Source organism: Rhea americana, unplaced genomic scaffold (genome assembly GCF_003343005.1).
Source record: "Rhea americana isolate MKP2758 unplaced genomic scaffold, rheAme1 scaffold_48, whole genome shotgun sequence".
In the NCBI taxonomy this organism is placed as follows: domain Eukaryota; kingdom Metazoa; phylum Chordata; class Aves; order Rheiformes; family Rheidae; genus Rhea; species Rhea americana.
Window position 1 is genome coordinate 2705395 of NW_028186623.1, and position 20393 is coordinate 2725787.

Sequence of the window (20393 nt, forward strand, 5' to 3'; positions counted from 1 at the left end):
AAGTAACAGCTTTGTTCTGTCTTTGTTTCTAGACTTGTGTTCTAGAAAAGTCATGAAAAAATAAAGAATGCAAAAAGATTATACTGTTACTGCCCATTTGAGAGCAAGGCCCTATCCTACATATTGTGCTTTTCAATATATAATTCCAGGTCACAATTACACGTGTCATTCTGGCATATCCGATGCAATTTTAAAAGTATATACAATTCTGTGAATATGTTTTTCTTCTGTATTAGCAGCACAAATGGATGTGGCCTGAGAGTGTAGTCAGAAGTGCTGACTCCAAGTGACAAAGCAATGCCAGAAAGAAAACGCAGCCACCTAGGCTCCCCACTCGCAATGTTTAGAGATAGCACTCTTCCATTCTTCAAGAGCAATTGTGTGAGGTGGTAATAGCAAGGATTTAGAGCCCAAGATAAATCTCTTTTTTGTAAGAGCTGTTTATCTAATTTGTCTACCAAATCTAGGTCTTTGACAAGCAGAAACCTTTGGACTCTTTACTCCTGAGGTTGTTCTGCAGAGCAGCCACTGGATTTCTCAGTGATTTTAGGGTTGGGTGTGTTCTGTGAGTGGACAACCTCTCCAGTTACCTTTTCCCAGAGTTTTCTCAGAAAAATATATTTTATACTTGAAGTAAAACAATCGTAGTTGCGTTGCTTCTTGGTTTTGTGCAGAAACTGTGCCCGCATTTTGCAGAAACTGCCCCCCCCTTTCTTTTATCTTTCTATCTAAGTATGAACAGGTAGTTTTGGCTAAGTATTCCAAATCTGTAGGTGGTGGAACTAGGATTATGTTGTTCCCCTACAGCTTTTCCTCATGCTTCCTGTATTTTAAGCAGAACAGAAAACAAATCAGTCCCGATGCCTGACAAAGGAGGAGGTGTTGAAATTGTGAGCTTGACACCTTACGTGTTGGTTCTTGGTGTGTTCTGACAAGGCTGCTTTGCCAAGAGATAAGGAGCACGCGAGGGCATGTGCCTGGAATCTGGACTCGCCCGCATAATTCATAGTTTACATACTTACTCTTGTCACTCTTCCTTCTTTTATAATTCCTCTTCTTCATCTCAATACGTGAAAAACAATACTCAATATAATTGATACTCAGTGTAATACCCAGCTGGATATTACAGGGAGGAGTTTTGAGGAAGGAGGCTTACAAAATGCAAAGTAGCTTTTAGCAGTTAAAGGTGGGGACGTTTGGAAATAGGCAGGCCTTAGGCTGGAAAACATTCTCCCGGTCCCCTCCCTCAATTCTTCTCTTGATTTCTTTCTCATTGGTAATCTCTCTTTCCTTTTGCTGCAACAGGAAGTTCCGTGTCTGTCCCTGTTTCTTTTCTAAAGCTTTTTAGAGATTTGTGTTTAAATGCGAAATAGCAGCATAAGTTACTTTATCTTGTCTTCTTTAAAATTTATAACGTTGTAGTCTAAACAGGGTGTGATATCTATCAATTCTTGCAGAACTGGGCATACTAAAGCCTTGGTTTCAAAGAGAATTTTAACTGAGCTTCTTTGATGCATGCTAAGGTCTGTTTTGCTGTATATGTTGTGGGCTGTGGAAAATATTAAAATATTAATTGAACCTCTTAAAATGCTTACATCACCTGAGTGTGCCTTGGTTTCCAAGATGCATTAATCAAAACTGAACAGGTTTTTGAGGTATGTTATTCTCAGTCAGTGAGAGCTGCACTTCTTTTCTCTTTCACCCTGGCAGAGATTAGATCCTTTTTGGTTTCACTTAGATGTCCTTAGTCTTTACAAGAAAATAAGGTGAAGAACTGTTTTCTGGAAAATACTTTTATTATCAAATTATTCCTATACAGCCTTGTTACCCCTGGTAACATAATTCAGGTTTATGCTTGCACTCGTTTGTAATTCAATTGCACCAAAGCAAAAAAATCAACAAACACCTCTAGTGCAAGTTAGTGCCTTACATTATTTGGATTTTGTCTTTTTCCCCCCACCCTTTATGTGTGTTTTCGTCTCTGGGTGCTCTCTACGTTCATCTTAGAAAGAGAGAAAATTGTACTTGTTACAAAAATAGATAGAGTTTCAATTTCTAGACAAGTGTAAGCTTTACAGTACAGTAGAAGGTAATTTATCAGCCTCTTAAGTCCTTATTTCTTCATGAAATTCATGACATGTCTTCAACTCTGCATGGGGCAAGCCCAAGTGATTATTGCACAGACAGGACGTTTAAGCAGCAGAGGCTGAATGAGGATGGAGAAGAAGGTCTCCACAAGGAGGCAGATGACCAATGATAAGGACTATTTCAATAATACATGTTCTTGTCCCACCAGCCTGCAGTATAAGAAAGAGGAAAAAAAATCAATAACTTTATTTTTCCCCCAAAAAAGAAGGTAATCACTAGAACCAAACAGTCCATTTCTAAGCAGCCCACCCATCCAAGGGAGCTAAGGGAGGTGAATGAATTAAAGGATGGAAAAGGACTCCTTACACTCAAATCCTAAATGCAGAAAATTCTACTTACTTCCTGGGTATCTCCTGATAAACAGCTTGCGGACTTCATCATAAACCCATATCAAGATGGCAAATGGTACAGCCACAAGCCAATACTGAAACCTGGGTGTGAGAAAGGAAGTTCTTATTCAGAAGCATCTAAGCACTCAGCTGTTTTTCTAGTTACGCTTCTCACTAAAAGAGAATGTGCCCTTCTTGGGTTTTAAACATTCAAGGAATTAGAAATAAAATGGTGTTCATGTAGGCCTCCCAAGCTTAAATAGTCACTTAAATTCTTTTATTCCAAATATTAGAAAAAAAAACTTGCAGTCTGTGAAGATGGCACAAAAACAGAATAGTTTGAAAGTGATAAAAATAAAAGTTGCTTCTCTAGAATTAAACAAAATACTATCTAACCTCTAAAGAATATTGAGGGAGTCCAGGGAAGATAATTAAAATGTTTATTCTACACAAGTAGGTTTCTGTATCCTTGTTAATAAGTCTAGTTTTTTTAAAAAAGGCATGTTTTTGTGGAAAATAGTAGCTTTTTTGGCTAAGAAATTGTTCGCTCCATTCTTCACAATGAGTATTCTTAAATATTTATCTTTGGATTGAGCTCTTGTTTGCCTGTTCCTGGCAGAGTGGTACATCCAGATCTGTTTATACATGAAGGGCAAGGGAAGTATGCACGCAGCAGAACTCACCTCAGGGGTGTGAAGTTCAGGGCTGTGACATGTCCAAGGCCATAAGTAAGAATCAGAGCAATTCCTATCTGGGAAAATATACCCACCCAGATGACTTTGTTCCTGTAAGAAAACCAAAGAGGAGAAGTTTACATGCTTCTGTCCATGTATGAAAAACTGATGCTGCAGCATAATGCAAAGACCATGACGTGTGCAGAGTCATGACCGTGCATGTGGTAGCCAGCTTCAACGATGTGCATCAGGTGATAAGGGCTTGCAAACGCAGTAGTGTGGAACAACTGGTAGGCTCTCTAGCATTCTTGTGTATCACATTCACCTGTATCTTCCCTGCTACTGTTCCTGTCCTATCTGGATCAAAGCTAGCTTGAGGGAGACCTGCAGTATGCTTTGGTCATGTCCTCGAGTTGCATTGAGAATGTGCACATTGTGACTCAGGTATGTGGGAGAAGAAAATATACATAGGTGTAGGCTCTGTGCCTGCAGATAAAGAAAGGAAAATAATTTGCTTTCCTATCTCTGAGGAAGAAAATATACGTAGGTGTAGGTTCTGTGTTTGCAGATAAACAGTTTGCTCTCCTATACTCTGACTAGATGCCAGCTTTTATACATGGCCTCTGTCTGTCCAGTTAGGTATTTCTAACTCCCTGGCTTTTATGGGTTTGAAGAATACAAATTCTTTTGCAGAGGGTAGCCAGGGAGTTTGACCAGCAGGTACCTCTTCTGGGGGAAGTTAGGAATCCCTGGGAGAAGACCACATTTTATTGAACAGAATGCAGAGTTGTTTTTTAGGGTGGTGCATCTTCAGTATAATGGTAAGAAGTTTTTGTGTAATGAAACCCACTAGTATGAAATAGGAAAGAGGAGGGGGGAAACTGTCATAAAACATTTTTCTGAGATTTGCTATTGCTTGAATCCAAATTCAGTCTTGGCCCAAAGACTAAATATCAGTGGTCTGAATCACTGTACTAAGCTTCTGCTAAAATTACCAGTGGACTGATTTATCCTTCAATGTGTCAGGTGAGGAACCTGCAAAACTTACCTGAAAAGACCTTGCTGGAAAATGGAGTTTCTTCGTGTTTTCCTGATGATCAAGTCTGCCACTTGCTGAATTGTGATGCTGACAAAAAAGGCAGTATAGCCAGTCCACTGTAGGTACATCCTCTGGTATTTAGTCTGCAAAGCAAAGAAAACAATAGCTGTGTTATGTCAGACACTCATCTTCTGCAAGTGACTGCAAACCTAGATAGTGGAATTTAAATTATTACGATATGAATGCAGAGTTATTGCAGATTTGGAAGTCTAAAGATCAGATTTTGGCCTGTTGTTCCAGTCTGCTAAGTTGCTATTGGTGAGTAATGAAGCAGGAGAACTAAGCTGGTATGGGAAGGAATGCATATTGATTTATTATTTTTTTTAATTATTTTTTATTAGCTTTTGTGTGTTGTGATTTCTGTAGAGTGAGAGAGGGAAGGTCAAGAATGAAAGCAGGAGGCAGAGTTTGCAAAGTATTTCAGTAGTGTTATTCAGAAACAGAATTGAGAGATTATGATGCTCAAAACATGAAGTCCAGAGAAGATGTATTTGCAGGGACTTTGAGGCAGAAGAAGGGAAACTCCAGAAGAATGAATAAATGGAGTGTGAATGGAGGAGCCAGGTGGAAGAAGCTCTAAAGAATCTATCCTGAGGGACCATTAGATGAAAACCAGCTCTATTTAAACATTTAAATGTTTCTTTCTTTCTCTAATCTTTTATTCTGGAAGAGTGCAGAATTTTTCAGAAAGCGTTGGATAAGAGACAGTGTGAGGGCATGTCAGTGGTTCTTTACCCATTCCTGTCCATATGAATCCTCAAAGTCATTGATGGCGTTGTTTTCCCAGTTGACTCGCACACCAAGCAACGTGGAGGGGAGGAAGCCTTGTTCAGCATACACTGTGAAGTAAGTTACAAAGGCTCCCACTGACTGCATGATACCTGCAGAATCAAAGAGGGAAGAATGAGGAAGAAGCAAAATCTAGGAGCACTGGGGTATTTTGTTGATTTAAGTGCTGAACTATCTCCTAAGCTGTGCAACTTGACGTGGCTTTTAATACAGTTTTACTGCTCTCAGTGCTCTTAAGCTTCTCGACCTCTGTAGACAGAAAGTGTTGCACTGGTACATAATGAGGGACAGAAAGAAGTTAGTTTATTTGCCTATGCTACCATAGTGAACTGTGACCAGAGGAAAGATTTGAATTTCAGATCCCCCTCTTGCTCTCAAGACTGTATGAAGCTGCCTCTGTCTTGCTCTTTTAGTGCAATATAGAGTTTCAGAGAACAGGCCAACCTACCAATGTGCAGATAGGAGTAAACAGCAAGTTGTTCGTTCACCAGCCTGTCTTTCCTTTTATTTCGAGGTCTCCTGTTCATAATATCACTTTCAGCTTTTTCATAGGCTAATGCAACGGAGGGAATCTACAAAAGAAATAAGCCATGAGAATCCTGGTGGCAAAATTTGTATGCTCCTCAGAGGCTCACCAGAAAAGTTTTACTTTTCAAGTGTTTCTGTTACTATACCTTGGTTTTTCAATATATACAGAGCAAATGAAAGAAGGCCTAATGTAGCACTGTGTTGACACATATAAAAGATTTGAAGGAAGGCAGAAAGTCTTTTATAGGTTTAATGATCATATGACAATCCAAAAGACTAGAGGACACTGAAAACATTAAAGGGTTCTCTGTATCTCCCAGACAGGGCTCTGATCGAGTGTCTGGTATTCCTTCCCTGTACTGACTGCAGTAATCTGTATGATCTCGTAATAATGGTTTGTCTGTATATTCTAATCAAAAGATGCTACCAAAAGTTCTGCTGGTCAGTGCAGAGAAGAAAAGTCTTTTCTTTCCACTCACCCCCTTTTTCTCTCTGCAGTTTTTTTCATCTCCTCCTCCTCCATACCCAGCAGTTTTCAGTCTAGTCCTCTACCCTGTCACTAGTTCTTTACTTGGTTCCATGCTAAAACAGCTAATTCTTCTAGTGAGCAGCACATCCCTTTGTACTCAGCCTCTCTCATTTATCATGATTTTTCAGTAAAAAGTAACTAAAAAGACACCAGTTATGAGACAGCAACAACTTACAATGTCTGTGCCCAGGTCAATGAAGAGGATGGTGATGGTGCCAATGGGCATTGGAATGCTGGCAATAATGTAGATGAGAAAAGGGCAGAGTTCTGCAATATTCTTAGTCAGAGTGTAGGCAATTGTTTTCTTCAGGTTATCAAAGATCAGGCGGCCTGGAGGAAAGAGAAATATGTCTATAAAAGCTAATTGCCAGTAGTGTTTTCAAAAACAAAAAGGAAATTTTTAACTAAATGAAGCAAAAGTATTTATGGTTTGTGTCTGCACTCCTCATATTATTTTTCCTTTTTCTTTTTTTTTCTTTTGAAACTATTCCCCTTCCTTGCCTTCCACCCTTCTGAAAATTCAAGGGGAAATAAAAAATCTCTTTCACTAATGATCTCGGGAGGAGAAAAAAAATCCCATCCCACAATAAGCTTTAGTGTTAATGGAAACTGCAATCTCTTTGCTGTGAGAGTGTGATAGTGTCACAGATGGAGTAGGGTGATGATGATGTGTGAACAAGTTACTGGATGAAAATGTAGAGGGAAAAACTTGGATCTTTGTGAGGCTCAGAACTGTATAGGAGCAAGTAAGATGGGACGTGCTTTTGTCTGGAGTTTGAAAAACCAAAGAGAGCAGACCGATGGCTGCTCTGCTTAACAAATATACGTAAAAGATAAGGGGAGAGAGGGATGATTTTCTTTCTGTCTATGAGCTTGTCATATGTCTGTGAATGAAATTAATTCCCAAACTCTTTTGAGTATTACAACTACATTTCCAAATCCAGGAAGGCAATGAAAGAAAAGGGAAGGGAGTGGGTGGGGATGGTGGGATTCACAAGGACCTGTAAGTCCTATGTGGCTGTCAGTAGCTTTCAGATGAGAAAGTAGATAGCAATGTAGCAACATTATTTTTACCTTCTTCCACTCCTGTGACAATAGAAGCAAAGTTATCATCCAGCAGTACCATATCAGCTGCATTTTTAGCTGCATCAGAGCCAGCAATACCCATAGCAATTCCAATATCTGCTTTTTTCAGAGCAGGGGAGTCATTGACTCCATCTCCAGTCACTGCAACCACTGCTCCCTGCAACACACAAAAGGATCCAGACATGATTTCTTGAGGAGATTGTGCTATCTTCTGCTAAGCAAGATCTCCTCTCGTCATGCTCCTTGTCTTTAAAGCTCTAAGAGAGAATGAATAGGTTAGTACTTCCTGTATTCCTGCATTGCTTTTTAAAGTTAATCTGTGCTGCTGGAAGGTACTCTGTGAACCATATGGATATGATTTTTTGAATCTTCTTCCTACCCACATAAAACATATCCGATGTTCAGAAAGACCATAGATAGGATCAGTGCAGCAGCAGCCTTCCGTGCTATAGTGTCTGTATTGTCTAGGCTCCCTTCATAGTTAGCAGAGAGAAATGGGAAATTCAGGGGTATGATTTATCTCTTTCTAAAGCAGACATCTGAAGTGGATGCATCTAAGATCTGGTTATTTCTTTCCATGCTATACAGCTTCCTGGCTATAAGGGAGCTTAAAAAGGAAGACATCTCTCCCAGTATATATAGCCTGTCCCTGTCTGAATTGGTCCGGGCACATCTGTGGGAGATTCAGTAGACACCACATGTTCTGTCCTCCTCTTTATTCTGACGTGCCTACAGAATGAGCCAGTTTTGGTATTAAGTGTCTATTACATAACTGTTCAGTTAGAGACTTCTCGTCTGACCCAGCATCTTTTGGTCACTACCAGTTTGGACTAGAGTTGTACCTAGTGACTGAACAGATGGAAAAAACTGATTCCTGCAGTCAATTTCTCTGGTATTTTGCAGAGAAACATCTACTGCAGCTAAGGGTCCTGTTCTAGTTGATGCAGAAATTCATAGCTTAATAGCAGTTCAGTGTGTTCTGAGTGGGAGAAAGCCTGGCAAACTGGCAAACTGATTAAAACGAATACTGAATGTCCTGTCCCTTTGAGGATTTAGCATAGTGTCATTACCTATGAATAATGCCATGTACAGAAGGGCTCATAAGCTCTCAGTATTAAACACAGCATGTAGACTGGCTGGCTTAGGGGTTGGAGGGGTCATTCCTCTTTATCCTTTAAAAAGATAAATCCACTAGAAGCGTGGGTGTCTAAGCAGCACAGAACACATTTACTCTATGTCAGCCAAAGGCCATTCAGAAAGACAAAAAAAAGGCAAAAAAGAGATGAAATAGAAAGATTTTATCCCCCTGCCCCAAAAGCAATTCAGGCTTAAAACCAAAGCGCTGATAATGATGATTGGAAAGCTCAGCTCTGGTGTAATTACAAAAATAAAATAATGGCTTGTGCCTGCATCTGCTTTGTTTGCATGTTTGCAAAATTTATGCAGGGCGGTCCTGTAGCTTGCAGTTCAGAAAATGTTGTGTCAAAGGGGAAAATCCTCTGATGACAATGTGACTCTTTTTCTGAGTGCAGCGCATCTCATTTCTTTTCCTCTGCCTCTTGTGCTTGCTGCAGTTAATACTACTTTACATAACAATAGTGCCTGCAGATGGGACAAACTCTCTTTAAATCCTGCCTTCTGTTTGTAAAGTTCTGTGAGTTGTTGTACAGTCTTTGGAAGTAATTACAAGGCTTGTCCCTGTATAAATCATGCTATGACATTTTATGTGATTCATACCTTATTTCACTTCGTCATTAGTCGTTATTTGGCAATCTAATAGATAGTGTCCTTGCACAACGAAAGAATATCAGCAAAGCTTAGAGTGCATTGCAAATTGTCTTCCATCCTCTCACCTAGGGGATGATACCTGAGGAAAAGCTACTGCCTAGTGAATGCCCTATAGCTGTATCTGTATATAACCTTTTACACCTCTTACTCACCTGTCTTTGGCAGCCTTCCACTATAATCAGCTTCTGTTGGGGCGATGTCCGAGCAAAGACTATCTCTGAATGGTTACACAAGACCTCATCCAGTTGCTGCAAGCTCATATCCTTCAGTTCCATCCCATTAACTACTGCTGCTGTAGCTTGCCTGCAATAGCCATGAGAAAGCTGGGTAAATTTTCGTATCAGAAGGTTTAGATAAAAACAGTGCACTCATACAACATATGCAGCTCAAAAGTGAGGAAAGCAGCAAATAGAGTTAATTTCAGAAGCTTTAGTTGTTAATCAGCAGGTGCTGAATGAAAGCTGAATGTGGAAATGCGGACTGTGTTACAGTTACCTAGATACAGAAGGAAGTAATTGAAGCTTCCTTCTGAGTAGACAGAAACAGCAGAAGATGATGGTAAAGAGGAGTCCAGGTGGGGTAGGGTGGAGTGGAGCAGTGGTGGTGGTGGAGGGGGCTTCTTTTCTATAAGAAGCTTTTATGTTTCTCTAAGTATGCTAATATTTTCACATTGATAAGAGAACTTGAACTGTCATCATCCAGCACTGCATGTGATTCTAGATTTTGCTTTTTGTAAGTGCATGTTTTTTCAGGTTGGCAGTGACAGCAAAGCCCAGCATGTTCTGCAGAGTTTTACTTGCTGGGAATTTTCAAGGGCCAGTGAAGGCTGAGACGCACTGACCTTACGTGCATAGTTATTTAGGTAGAGGCGACGCACTGCGTGGACACAACGGCTGGGAGTGTTCCAAGCAGCCGTAGTGTGGAATAGGCTAAAAGCATTGTGGAGGGAGAAGGCGTAGCTGTCAGAAGATGAGGCCGTACGTATCCTGCGTGTTCTGTCTGCTCTTACCGTCTGTCGACTTGCTCGACTGGAATGTTGAGGCGCTTTGCCAAATCTTCCACAGTCTCACTGGTGGCTGAAATGATACCTACGCTCTTGGCAATGGCCTTGGCAGTGATTGGATGATCGCCAGTGACCATGATAACCTGAGGAAGGGACAAGCACTTAGGGTGAGTGAGAAATGTGTATGCAATAGATGTAGAGAGATAAGATGAAATAATCTATTGTTGTAGACCAGGAAGCAATTATCCAATCTGCACTTGGAAAAGTCTAATGTGTACAGAAGAAAGACAAATTATGACTATTAATAAATTAGCTCTGTATTTACACTAGTTCTGTACCTCTTGTTGTTGGCCTTATTTTATCCGGGCTGTAAGGGAACTATTTATCACACCTAGCAAGGTCAGAATAATGCAGAATAAAGAAGCTTTTGTGTATGAATTTACATTACGTATACTCAAAGGCTTGTTAGAGAATCACGTCATAAACTGGACCCTTGTGACTCAAGTGTCCTGACAGACAAATCAATGATTTTTCTAAATATTTCTTGAAGAAGGGTTGCTAATTGCCATGTCTGTCTTCAGACTACAAAAAAATCAAGTCAGTGTTGGGACTTGGGATTCATCTAATCTGGGATCAGTAATTTTAATAGCAATTTTGCTTTATTTAGCCAGATTACCTCTGAACCTAGAGCTGAGAATTCATATGTGGGTCTCTTGGGAGTGAAATCAGAATTGGTGCATCAGGTCAGCTTGACCAGTTTTGAGATTTTAATGACTCCTGTGCATGAAAGTTCGTAACAAGTGTAGCCCTTAGAATCTGCGTCCTTATACTTTCTTGAGAATTATTTCTATTGCTTTACACTGTTTACAAATCATTAATTCTAGCTGGCAATGGTTTCTGTATTTTAGGAATAGATCCAGTGAGCTTTTCCAAATTTGGATATTCAGTCTCAGTTCCACACATCTTTACTGTGGTCTGATTCCCACATAAACTGATCTAAACCTTTATGGCTCTCCAGACCTTCAAGTAATTTCTTCAAGTTATAATTGCAAAACAATGTTAATGACTCGAGTGTTTACATCTTTTCATAGATGCCTCTAGAAAGATATTTAATGACAATGCAGTGGAAGACCTTATGGTTTTATTATCATGAGTCTTTTTGTAGACTCACTGTATGCTTCATTGTGGAAACCCTACCTTGATCCCAGCACTCCGGCATTTTGAGACAGCATCTGGCACTGTGGAACGTGGTGGATCGATCATAGATAAGAGCCCAACAAAGCACAGGTTAGAAGTGGGGAAGTTCATGGAATCTGTGTCAAATGGGTAAGTGTCTGGAAACTCGTTTTCAGGCAGATACAAATGACAGAAACCTGGAAACAAATTTAAGATGATGAAATGAACAGGAGATGGTGGGAAAAAGAGGAGAGCTTGCTAAGGGTTTGATTTTTTTTTTTTTTTTGGTCTATAAATCTGTAGTGAATTTAATGTATAGCTTTTCATGATGGAATTTTTAATCTGCTGCAGTAGCCTGCACATTGAAGTTTGTATAGACTTGGCATTTAGTGCAACAACGTGGATTAGATACAGATTTTTCTTAGCTATGCAGTGTGGCAGGACAAAAAAATCAATATATACTGATAAGAAGGTCTCTGCCACAGAGAACTTGGAGCATATCAGTGAGATTTTAACATTCTACTTGAGAGGCTATATGCTTTTCTTTTTTGCCTCCACTGCAAGAGGAATTAAGCCCAGAAGCACTGGATTGTACCAGGATTTGAAACCTCATTTTGCACCGCAGTGCCCCTGATTGTACTCACCCAGGACTCTCTCTCCCATGCCCCCCAGCTCCATGTATGCTGTTTGGAAAGCTGCTGCCTTTTCGCTGTCCAGTGGTTCTTCCTTGCCATTGATCATGATGGTGCTACATTTCTCTAGAATCCTCTCTGGGGCACCTTTCATCACCAGCAGAAAGCGTTTGTCATTGGGATCGTCAGTCTCGTGAATGGAAAGCTGCATGCCACAAACATGAAATAATTTGAAAGAGAATATATGATATCATCTGTCTCTGGTTTTGGTCACTTTGAATGGAAATAATGTTTCTTACCATTTTCCCTGAAAATATTGTTCTTTCCATGAAATGGGATGAGCTACATTCATTATAGCTTAAATTTCCCATGTCATTGCGTTTCCACGCTAAGACTGGCATGTCACAAATAGTTGAGTTAGACATGATAATAGAAACCGGTTGGAAACCGCCTGGCCTAATTTCCAAAAATAGAACACACCTGAAATTTGTTGGTAGAGTTGAAGGGAATTTCAGCCACTTTCTTGTTTCGCGCTCTAATATCCATGACGTCACCCAAAACTACTTCTGCAAATTTCAGCAGAGCTGTTTCAGAGGCATCGCCTACCACAACTCTCTATATGCACAAAAAAGAGGAAACAGTTTGTAGTATATATGCTTCTGCACTTCTACCAAGAGAGCCTTTATATTTTTGCAGCATTCTTCACATGTTTAAGTATCAGTGAACCTACATGAAGCAACAGTTGTTCTGAAAAATCATTACACTAACAGTTTGAGGCATGTTTTACAGTTGTTAAATCAAAGTTGTTGCAAAGAGATGAAATTAGTGTATGATTCTGAGAAAGTGCAAGATTTGTAATGACTTTCAGGTTTCGGTGGAAGCTTTATAATGCAGTTCTAGAGTGAGAGCAGTATGCGCATGCAGCTGAGCTAACAAATGGATAGAATGAAATGACTTTGAAGAAGGCATTGATGGAATAAATAGTAGAGATCAGGGATGTATATTGCCTATAGTCTAGTCACCAGACTATTCCACTTCAAGTGGTCATGGTAAAGATGTTAAGCAAGGCATGCTTACTTTTTCTATCTCTTGCTGTATTAAATTAATAGTGTAGTAGGAAAATTCCTGATACTTGAATTGTCTTTTTACTTATAGTGATAGCTGCTCTTGGTTTTATGTTTCCCCCCCACCCTGTTCTTCAAACTTTCTGTGAGTATGTAGCAAATACTAACTTCAAACCTGGGCACGTTAAAACTGAAGAGACTGGTAAAGCTAAATACAATAATCCTTATAAATTGTTTCAGAGGAAGAGGAATAAATTGATATGAAGTAAGTGGTACCTTCATTATTGGGAGGTTCTCCTGTCCTGGTTTGAATTCTGCTCGGTTGCAGAGAGTTACAATTTTTGATAATGCTATCCATGTCTGAGAACTTTGATCAAAAGGCTGGGCTGTGAGGAAGTAAAATAAATATTGTGTCCTTCAACATATTGCTTGATAGCATAAGAAGCTTAAGTTTGAAATAAAAGGGTTGAATTATTTGCAGAAACAAATTGCTCTTTTGATAGGTTCTGTTATAGAAAAATAATTTGACACAAACTTTTCCATCTCTCAACTAACAGTTCTGGCAAAGTTACTCTGTTTATTTCCCTACTAAATTTACTGTTGGTAAATGGATCTGGATTAAAACCTCCTCCAGACTTACTTTCTGTGAGTGGAATTCAGATTTTAGTTCTTTCTTCACATTGCTATATGACTAAGAAGGGACTTTGCTATCGCAGACTGCATTTTTGTGTGGCAGGGAGACATATCTACTTAGCTATTAAAAAACATCCCTATTGACATCAGTTCAACAGCCAGTGGATGTGAAACGCCATGTTCAATCCATTTAGTTTCCCAGATCCCCTGTTCCCGTTATTTACTTGTCTGATCTTCACTGGTGTCAGCTGAGTAGATCTGATCATCAAACCAGAGGTGAGCAACAGTCATCCTGTTTTGTGTGAGGGTCCCTGTCTTGTCAGAGCAGATGATAGAGGTAGAACCTAGTGTTTCTACAGCTTCCAAGTTCTTCACCAAACAGTTCTTCTTTGCCATCCGCTTGGCTGTCAGAGACAAACTCACCTGGCAGATGTAAAGAAGTTGAGCTGACTGTTAGTAAGGCATAGTTAAAGAACAACAAAATGAGGTTACAAGCTTGCTGTTTTTTTCAAAGCGAACTTCTTTTAAAAGACTTCTACCTTTTGGTTGACAGCAGCACGTTTTTTTTATTTGTAATGGCATTATTAAGATCAGAGGTTTGGCTGTAACTAGCAAAAGAACATATGTTGGAAAGAACCTGCTTGCATGCTGATGGAAATAGAGTGGAGTATCTAGTTAAGAGGCCGTTCTAGATGAAAGAAGCTATTTGGGAGGAGCTGCTGATTGCCAGCTTAATGAATTCTGAACTAATTCTCCTCATTATTGCAAAACTTCTAGTTGGTCTTGGTCACTCTTGGTGTACTTTAGGGCTAGTACTGCTTGGCTATTCTCCTGCTGCTTTTCAGCCACGGATTTTACTAGTGCTTTGTTTGAGTTAATGTCTAGAAATCCCATACACTCTTTAGGGTACCATAGCCTCATTTCAAACAGGAACAGGCTGTGGGGAAATGATTCATGTCATGCATGGGTAGCAACTGAGGCAGAATGGTGCTTAAATAACGTTCTATAGTAACACTGCCTTAGGATTTTTGTGATGAAGTTCTTAGGATAGGTGGCTGAGCTATATCAGAGTTCCCTGTTATGACCTAGGAAGGTGCCAACTCTGAAAAAAATCTCTTTGTGGTAATGATTTTAGAGTGGGTAGAAAGCTGTGTGTGAACACTAAAGCAGATGCTGTCAGTTTGCTACAAAACTGCTAAAGAAAGGGTCAGCAGAAACAGGGAGGGAGGGTGAAGTAAATCTGAATTTGATTTTTTTTTCACAGCTAGTGTAGAATTTCAGAATTCATTGAAATTTGAAGAAATGTTTATGTTTATCCTTTTGATTTCATGAAAAAAATACCCCTGTTTTTAACTTGACTCTGCTAAGTCACTTAATAGAGTGAGCATCCGTCCTGTTTTTCATCAAATAGTTTTACACCGTAAAGAACTTAAGAGAGATGAGGAACTGCAGTGGCAGCCAGTGGATTCCAACACAGACTTACCGTTACTGTGGCTAGCAGTCCCTCTGGCACATTGGCCACAATGATGCCAATGAGAAAGATGATGGAGTCCAAAAACTTGTTTCTCATTGAAAGAGAAATGATGAAGAAGAGAACACCAATGGAAATGGCCACTCCTGCCACCAGGTAGACAAAATGTTCTATCTCAATAGCAATGGGTGTTTTCTCGTTCCCGACTCCCGATGCGAGAGAGGCAATGCGCCCAATGATAGTGCGATCCCCAGTGTTGATTACAATGCCAGTAGCAGTGCCTACAAAGAAATAGCAGGCTGTCAACTCGAAGAGGGATTGATCCTGTCTTCTAAACACAGTACTGCTTTGACAGAGATCTTTCTCAGCCTTTGTGTGACTGAAACATCACCATAGGCTTATGTTGAAAATATGTTAGCAGTATTATGTAGCATCCTTTGCACGTGTCATTTCTGGACACCCTGCTCTTTGTACACACCTTCCACGCAGGTGGTTGAGTAGAACGCAATATTCTTAGTCTCCAAGGGGTTCTCGTGGGTGAAGTCACAGGAACGGGACTGTGGTTCTGATTCCCCGGTGAGTGAAGAATTGTCCACCTTTAACAAAACAAAGACATGCCTATATTAAAATTAGTAATATGTGATTACGTATTGCCCAGAAGATAAGACAGCAACACATTTGATAATAGATCACAGTGCTATCGTCTCTGAGTGCCTGTGTTACTGAGAGAATCTATTTCTGTGGGAATTCAGTTCAGTCAATGTCATCCGTCTGTCAAGGGGATTTAGGGTAGCAGCCTGGAAGAAAACATGATACGAAGATCTACTTCCAAGTCTGTGGAGACACTAGTATTGTATTGGTGTTTCTACCTCTTCCCTGTCAGAGAGTATTGCCAGAGTATGATATGGTCACAGTGGCTTATTTTGGTGTTCAGAAGGGTGGGGTAGTGCATGAGCTGGGCATCACACTAGAGCTTCTGCATAGACATTGTGTCTAATCAAGGATCTGATAATTCCTGTTAGGTGCTGAGAAATTCTTCCTGTGTAATAAAGCCTCTTAACCGTGTTTTTCCCCTCTCCCCACACCTTACGCATCATTATACCTTACAGCCCTGAGTAAAGATCAGACGGATGTCCGCTGGGATCCTATCTCCACCCTTTATTTCCACAATATCTCCAACAACCAGCTGGTCTGCTGACAACTCCTTCTTTTCTGCATCTCTGATGGCACGAGCTTGCTGTAAGACGAATGTACAACAAAAGTAAGCATTGCCCCGTCCTCCGAGTGTCTTAGAGCTAAATTCAGCTTTGTGCACAGAATTCAGGGTGTTTACTGCTCAGGTCTCACTGTTGTCATTTGAAGGTGCACTATGAGAACAAACTATCTCAAGTAGAGTTTCTTGGTTACTCTTACCTGTGGAATCATTTTACTGAAGCTGGCCATGATGTTTGTGCTTTTAGCTTCTTGATAGTAAGCGAAGATACCAGTGAGTATGACCACCAGTGCAAGGACTACACCAAGGTAGAGCTGATCAATGAAAGAAGGAATCCAGTTAATTTAGATTGTGTGTTCAGGACTACTTTCACTGGAATAAATTACAATTCTGCTATGTTGTCTCAGGAGACTCATAAAATGAGATTTTGGGCCAGTCTAAAAGTTCTTTAATTAAAAAAATAAAAAAAGTAGTTTCTGGTTTTGCCATATTAGTGATCAACTAAGGCTCCTTCGGTACAAAAAGAGGTTTTAATAGCAAGATTCCTGTCTCTCTCAAAGCCTTCTCCAAACTAAAAGCTGACACGAACCCAAATAAATTGTATTCCCAGCAAAATGTACCTCAAAAGGGAATCAAAGTCAAAGGCTCCTGAAGTCCTTTATGGCCTTCAGTATTCCTCTTACGAATACTCAAGAAATACGATTATGGGCAGTGGTTATAAACCCTTGGACAGGCACTCTTAGACAGAAGTGGTATGTCAGGTATTTGGGCACTTATCAGAAACATTCAGTAGCAGAGGCAGAGCGCTGAAAGAATAAAATGCCTCATTGTAGTTACTGAATAGCTATGAAGTAGTATTTAAACTACTTATATCGTCACAGAGTCAAATACTCACTTTGTAGTTATTCAAATACTTACGTTGTCAAAGCGCGATTCAGCTCCCTGAGCAAACTGAATGCCAAATGAAATCCAGGAGAAGGCAGCTCCTATCCATAAGAGGATGGAAAACCCTCCCACCATCTGCTTGAGGAACTTAACAATTTCAGGAGTGGCTTTGGGAGGACTGAGTGAGTTGGGACCATCCCGAGCCAAAATCTCTGCTGCTCTTGCACTGGAGAGACCCTGCAAAAGTAAATGACACCATTAAAATGAAGTCACAGAGAACAGATTTGTATGTCTCAACTCAGAACAAAATTTACATGTTGCTTGTTCCTTAAACATTATTTCTGTGATGGATCAGCTGCAGTAACCTGCATCTTTGATTCCCAAACTCTCTGATTTCAGGGTGGCTTCTATTAGAATCTGCTATGGAGAAACACTGATTTCTTTATTGGAGCATTGAATTTGAGGCAGTGTTCATTAGGAGTTTTCATTCTCTGACAGTTATCTGTCAAATATACATGTACTAAAAACAAATGTCTTCAACAATTTTTTTGCTGTTGTTTGGTGTTTCACTAGGAAGTCTGTGGTTCATGAGGTCCTTGGACTTACTCTGTGTACTCGGCACATGTTGCATGCTTTGATGTTCAAAGGCAACACTGTTAGGTGTCAGAGAAACTCAGTGTACAGTTTCTCATATCTACTGTTTCCTTCAAGATAAAACCATTTCCCATGTTCTTACTTGCTATAGATTGTTACAGACAGTGGTAGTGAGAAATGAATTGTGGTGATTTCTGAGCATCAAATAAAAACTTTCTCGATCTTTAAGGAAGCTGCTTAAAATATTGAGTTCAAGTTTTGTACAGAGAGTTAGATTTTAAGACAATAGATAAGACTCCTTCAGACTTGGGAGAAGCTCCAGGCTAAATCCAGGTGAGTGCTGCTGATTGGCTTGCTATGTGTTTGTAGGTTTTACTGGCTTTTTGTGTATCGTATTCATATATACGATCTATTGATTTGAATGCTTTCCCACTGCCTCTACGAAACTTTGGATCAGCCAGAGGTAAATGAAGGCACTTGATTCGAGCAGTTTCTTAATGATACCCAGTGGACTTACTTTGCTGATGCTTGTACCATACTTTTCTTCCAGTTCCTCAGTGCTGAGTTTGTGGTCATCCTGGATCCCCAAAAGAAAGAGAAAATGATAGTGAGCAGAATGTCAGGCTGTTAGAACTTGTGTTTCAGGGTGTGGAGAATGTTCAAACTGCTTTAACATCTGGGACTGTGGGTCCAGTTCCTACTGTGACATCCTAGCTTCATAGATAGACAGTGTGCATTTTTTCACAAAAAGCACGAACCTACTCTTTTCTATTCTCAACTCTGCTGTTTGCTTTTTTGAAAAAAAAATACCCTGCAAATCATTTTCACTTGACTTGAACAGAAATAAGAGGGATTTCACAACAAATGTGAACAAAAATATCTCATGTGGTGTTAAGAAGCTTAACTGATATGTGGAAAAAGGTTTTGGTAGATGCATTTAAGTACCTAAGAGAACACACTTCACTGGAAGATGGTAGCTACATTTCTCTTTTGGTTTTGGGAGTACATTTGTAAATATCTCCCTCCTCCGGCAAATCTGTCACAAGAACAGAATGATGCTTTCATGTTAATACGACTTACCACGAATAACTCTTCTTCTTTTAGATAAATAGTTCCTGTTTACATTCTTACATGCTATAAGACCCCAATATCCAGTGGCATAAGCAATATATTGATAGAAGAAAGGCTTTGGTGTCAGAATGTGTGTGACAATCTTTGCACCTGACTGACAGGGTAGGGTGTGTGGAATTATTTGCAGAAGAGAAGCAACAGGATCTAACCACAGTTAAAAAAAAGTGCAGGAGAGGGAAATCGGAACCGTTTTCTCCTTTCCCTGCAGTGACATCTCTGTGGTGTCGTTGTCCTACTTATATCTTACACTGAACAGGGATTTAAAAGCCAAGATATTTTAAGTTCTCACTGTTGTTTTCACAGAATGATTCGTTGATACCTGGCTGTGTCAACTAACTTGTCTGTGCTTTGGCTTCCCATTTGGTACATGAAGGTAGTATTACATCCCCTGGTGGAAAAGATGAGATGCACTGAGAATTCTTTAGCTGGTACGTAGATGGATCTTGGGAAGATGATGGGTGAGTTGATGCCATATTTTGGGGTTTCCTTGCCTTTGAAATACTGTCTAGCCCATAAACAACCTGTCTTGTCCGTTGCTCTCAAAGCAATTCAGAAAAGAGGTCAGTATAATTATCTTCATTTTCCAGACTGAGGAACTGAAAGGTATAGACAGGAAGCAACTTTTCCAAGCTCAGCCAGCAGGTCAGTGGCAAAACAGAAACAAAATATAGGTTTCTTGAGCTCCAGCTTAGTGCTCTCTTTTCCAAGTACAGTACAGTTTGTTTGAAGGGGGAGAGGGGAAGAACCTACTTCTAAAGCTGATGTATATTTTTGGACTGACTGGAAGTCTCTGAAACAAAACATATTGCATCTGCCTTTCCCTCTGTTTCCTCACTGACTGTGCAATTGGAAGTTCTGAGAAAACCTTGGTTGTAGTTATTTTGCCTGGGAAAGTGCAGACCTGTTTGGGGAGTAGAGAGGAACTGTTCTGAGCCAGAGCAGATCTTAGCATTCTTAGAATCATTCTTTCATTAGAGGCACTAATTCTACACAACTTCTTTTCTAGAATGCACATCTCAAAGAGTGTGAGGAAGCTAATCCTTCCTCATTAACCCTTCCAGTGCAACAGATCTTCTGTTAAGATCTGTAACAGATCTTTGCCCCTTCCCCAGGATTCCTTCAGACAAAGGCTCAGTGCAGTCCTGCCTGGTGAAATGTGAGCTTAGCAGCACTCACCAGGTCCAGTTCCTTCTTAAGGTCTTCTGTCTTCTTTTTTTTCTTGTTGCCTTTCAGGTCTTTGTACATAACCTCTTCATCTGCCTTCTCTGTTTTTTCCAGATCTTTTGTCTCATTGATCTCAATCGAGTAAATACCACACTTTTTCTGTTAAAGAAAATAAGGTTTTGGTGTTGTGATCACATGCTTTGACTTGAAGGAAGCAATAAGAAATATGACAGACAACAACTCTAACAAATCCACTTTTCTAATCTATCTATATGTTGTTACTGCCTCTTTTCCTAGCAACTGAGAGTGCTTGACCTGTCCTACCCTAAGATCTCCACAGCATCTATTACAGCACTCTTGGTCGGGTCTTCAGCAGACATAAATTACAGTGATTTCTGTAGAAATGTACAAAACTTTTAGTATTTTTTAGTTTGACACGCAGTGTAGGAATACAGGA

The 20393-nt window shown here is 40.0% G+C and overlaps 1 protein-coding gene across 1 annotated transcript; it reads right to left on the reverse strand.

Moving 5' to 3' along the window:
* Positions 1–2268: 2268 nt before the first annotated feature.
* ATP12A (ATPase H+/K+ transporting non-gastric alpha2 subunit) lies at positions 2269–20098 on the reverse strand (the record flags this gene model as incomplete). Its single annotated transcript, XM_085316897.1, has 22 exons — positions 2269–2297; positions 2488–2579; positions 3161–3262; positions 4200–4333; positions 4986–5131; positions 5488–5611; positions 6272–6426; positions 7171–7339; positions 9123–9273; positions 9980–10116; positions 11171–11346; positions 11794–11986; positions 12262–12396; positions 13122–13231; positions 13703–13901; positions 14962–15230; positions 15428–15545; positions 16052–16186; positions 16363–16476; positions 17081–17284; positions 18159–18218; positions 19949–20098. Coding segments are annotated over 22 exons (3102 nt in total), but the record flags the coding sequence as incomplete, so codon positions are not given.
* Between the last annotated feature and the right edge of the window lie 295 nt (positions 20099–20393).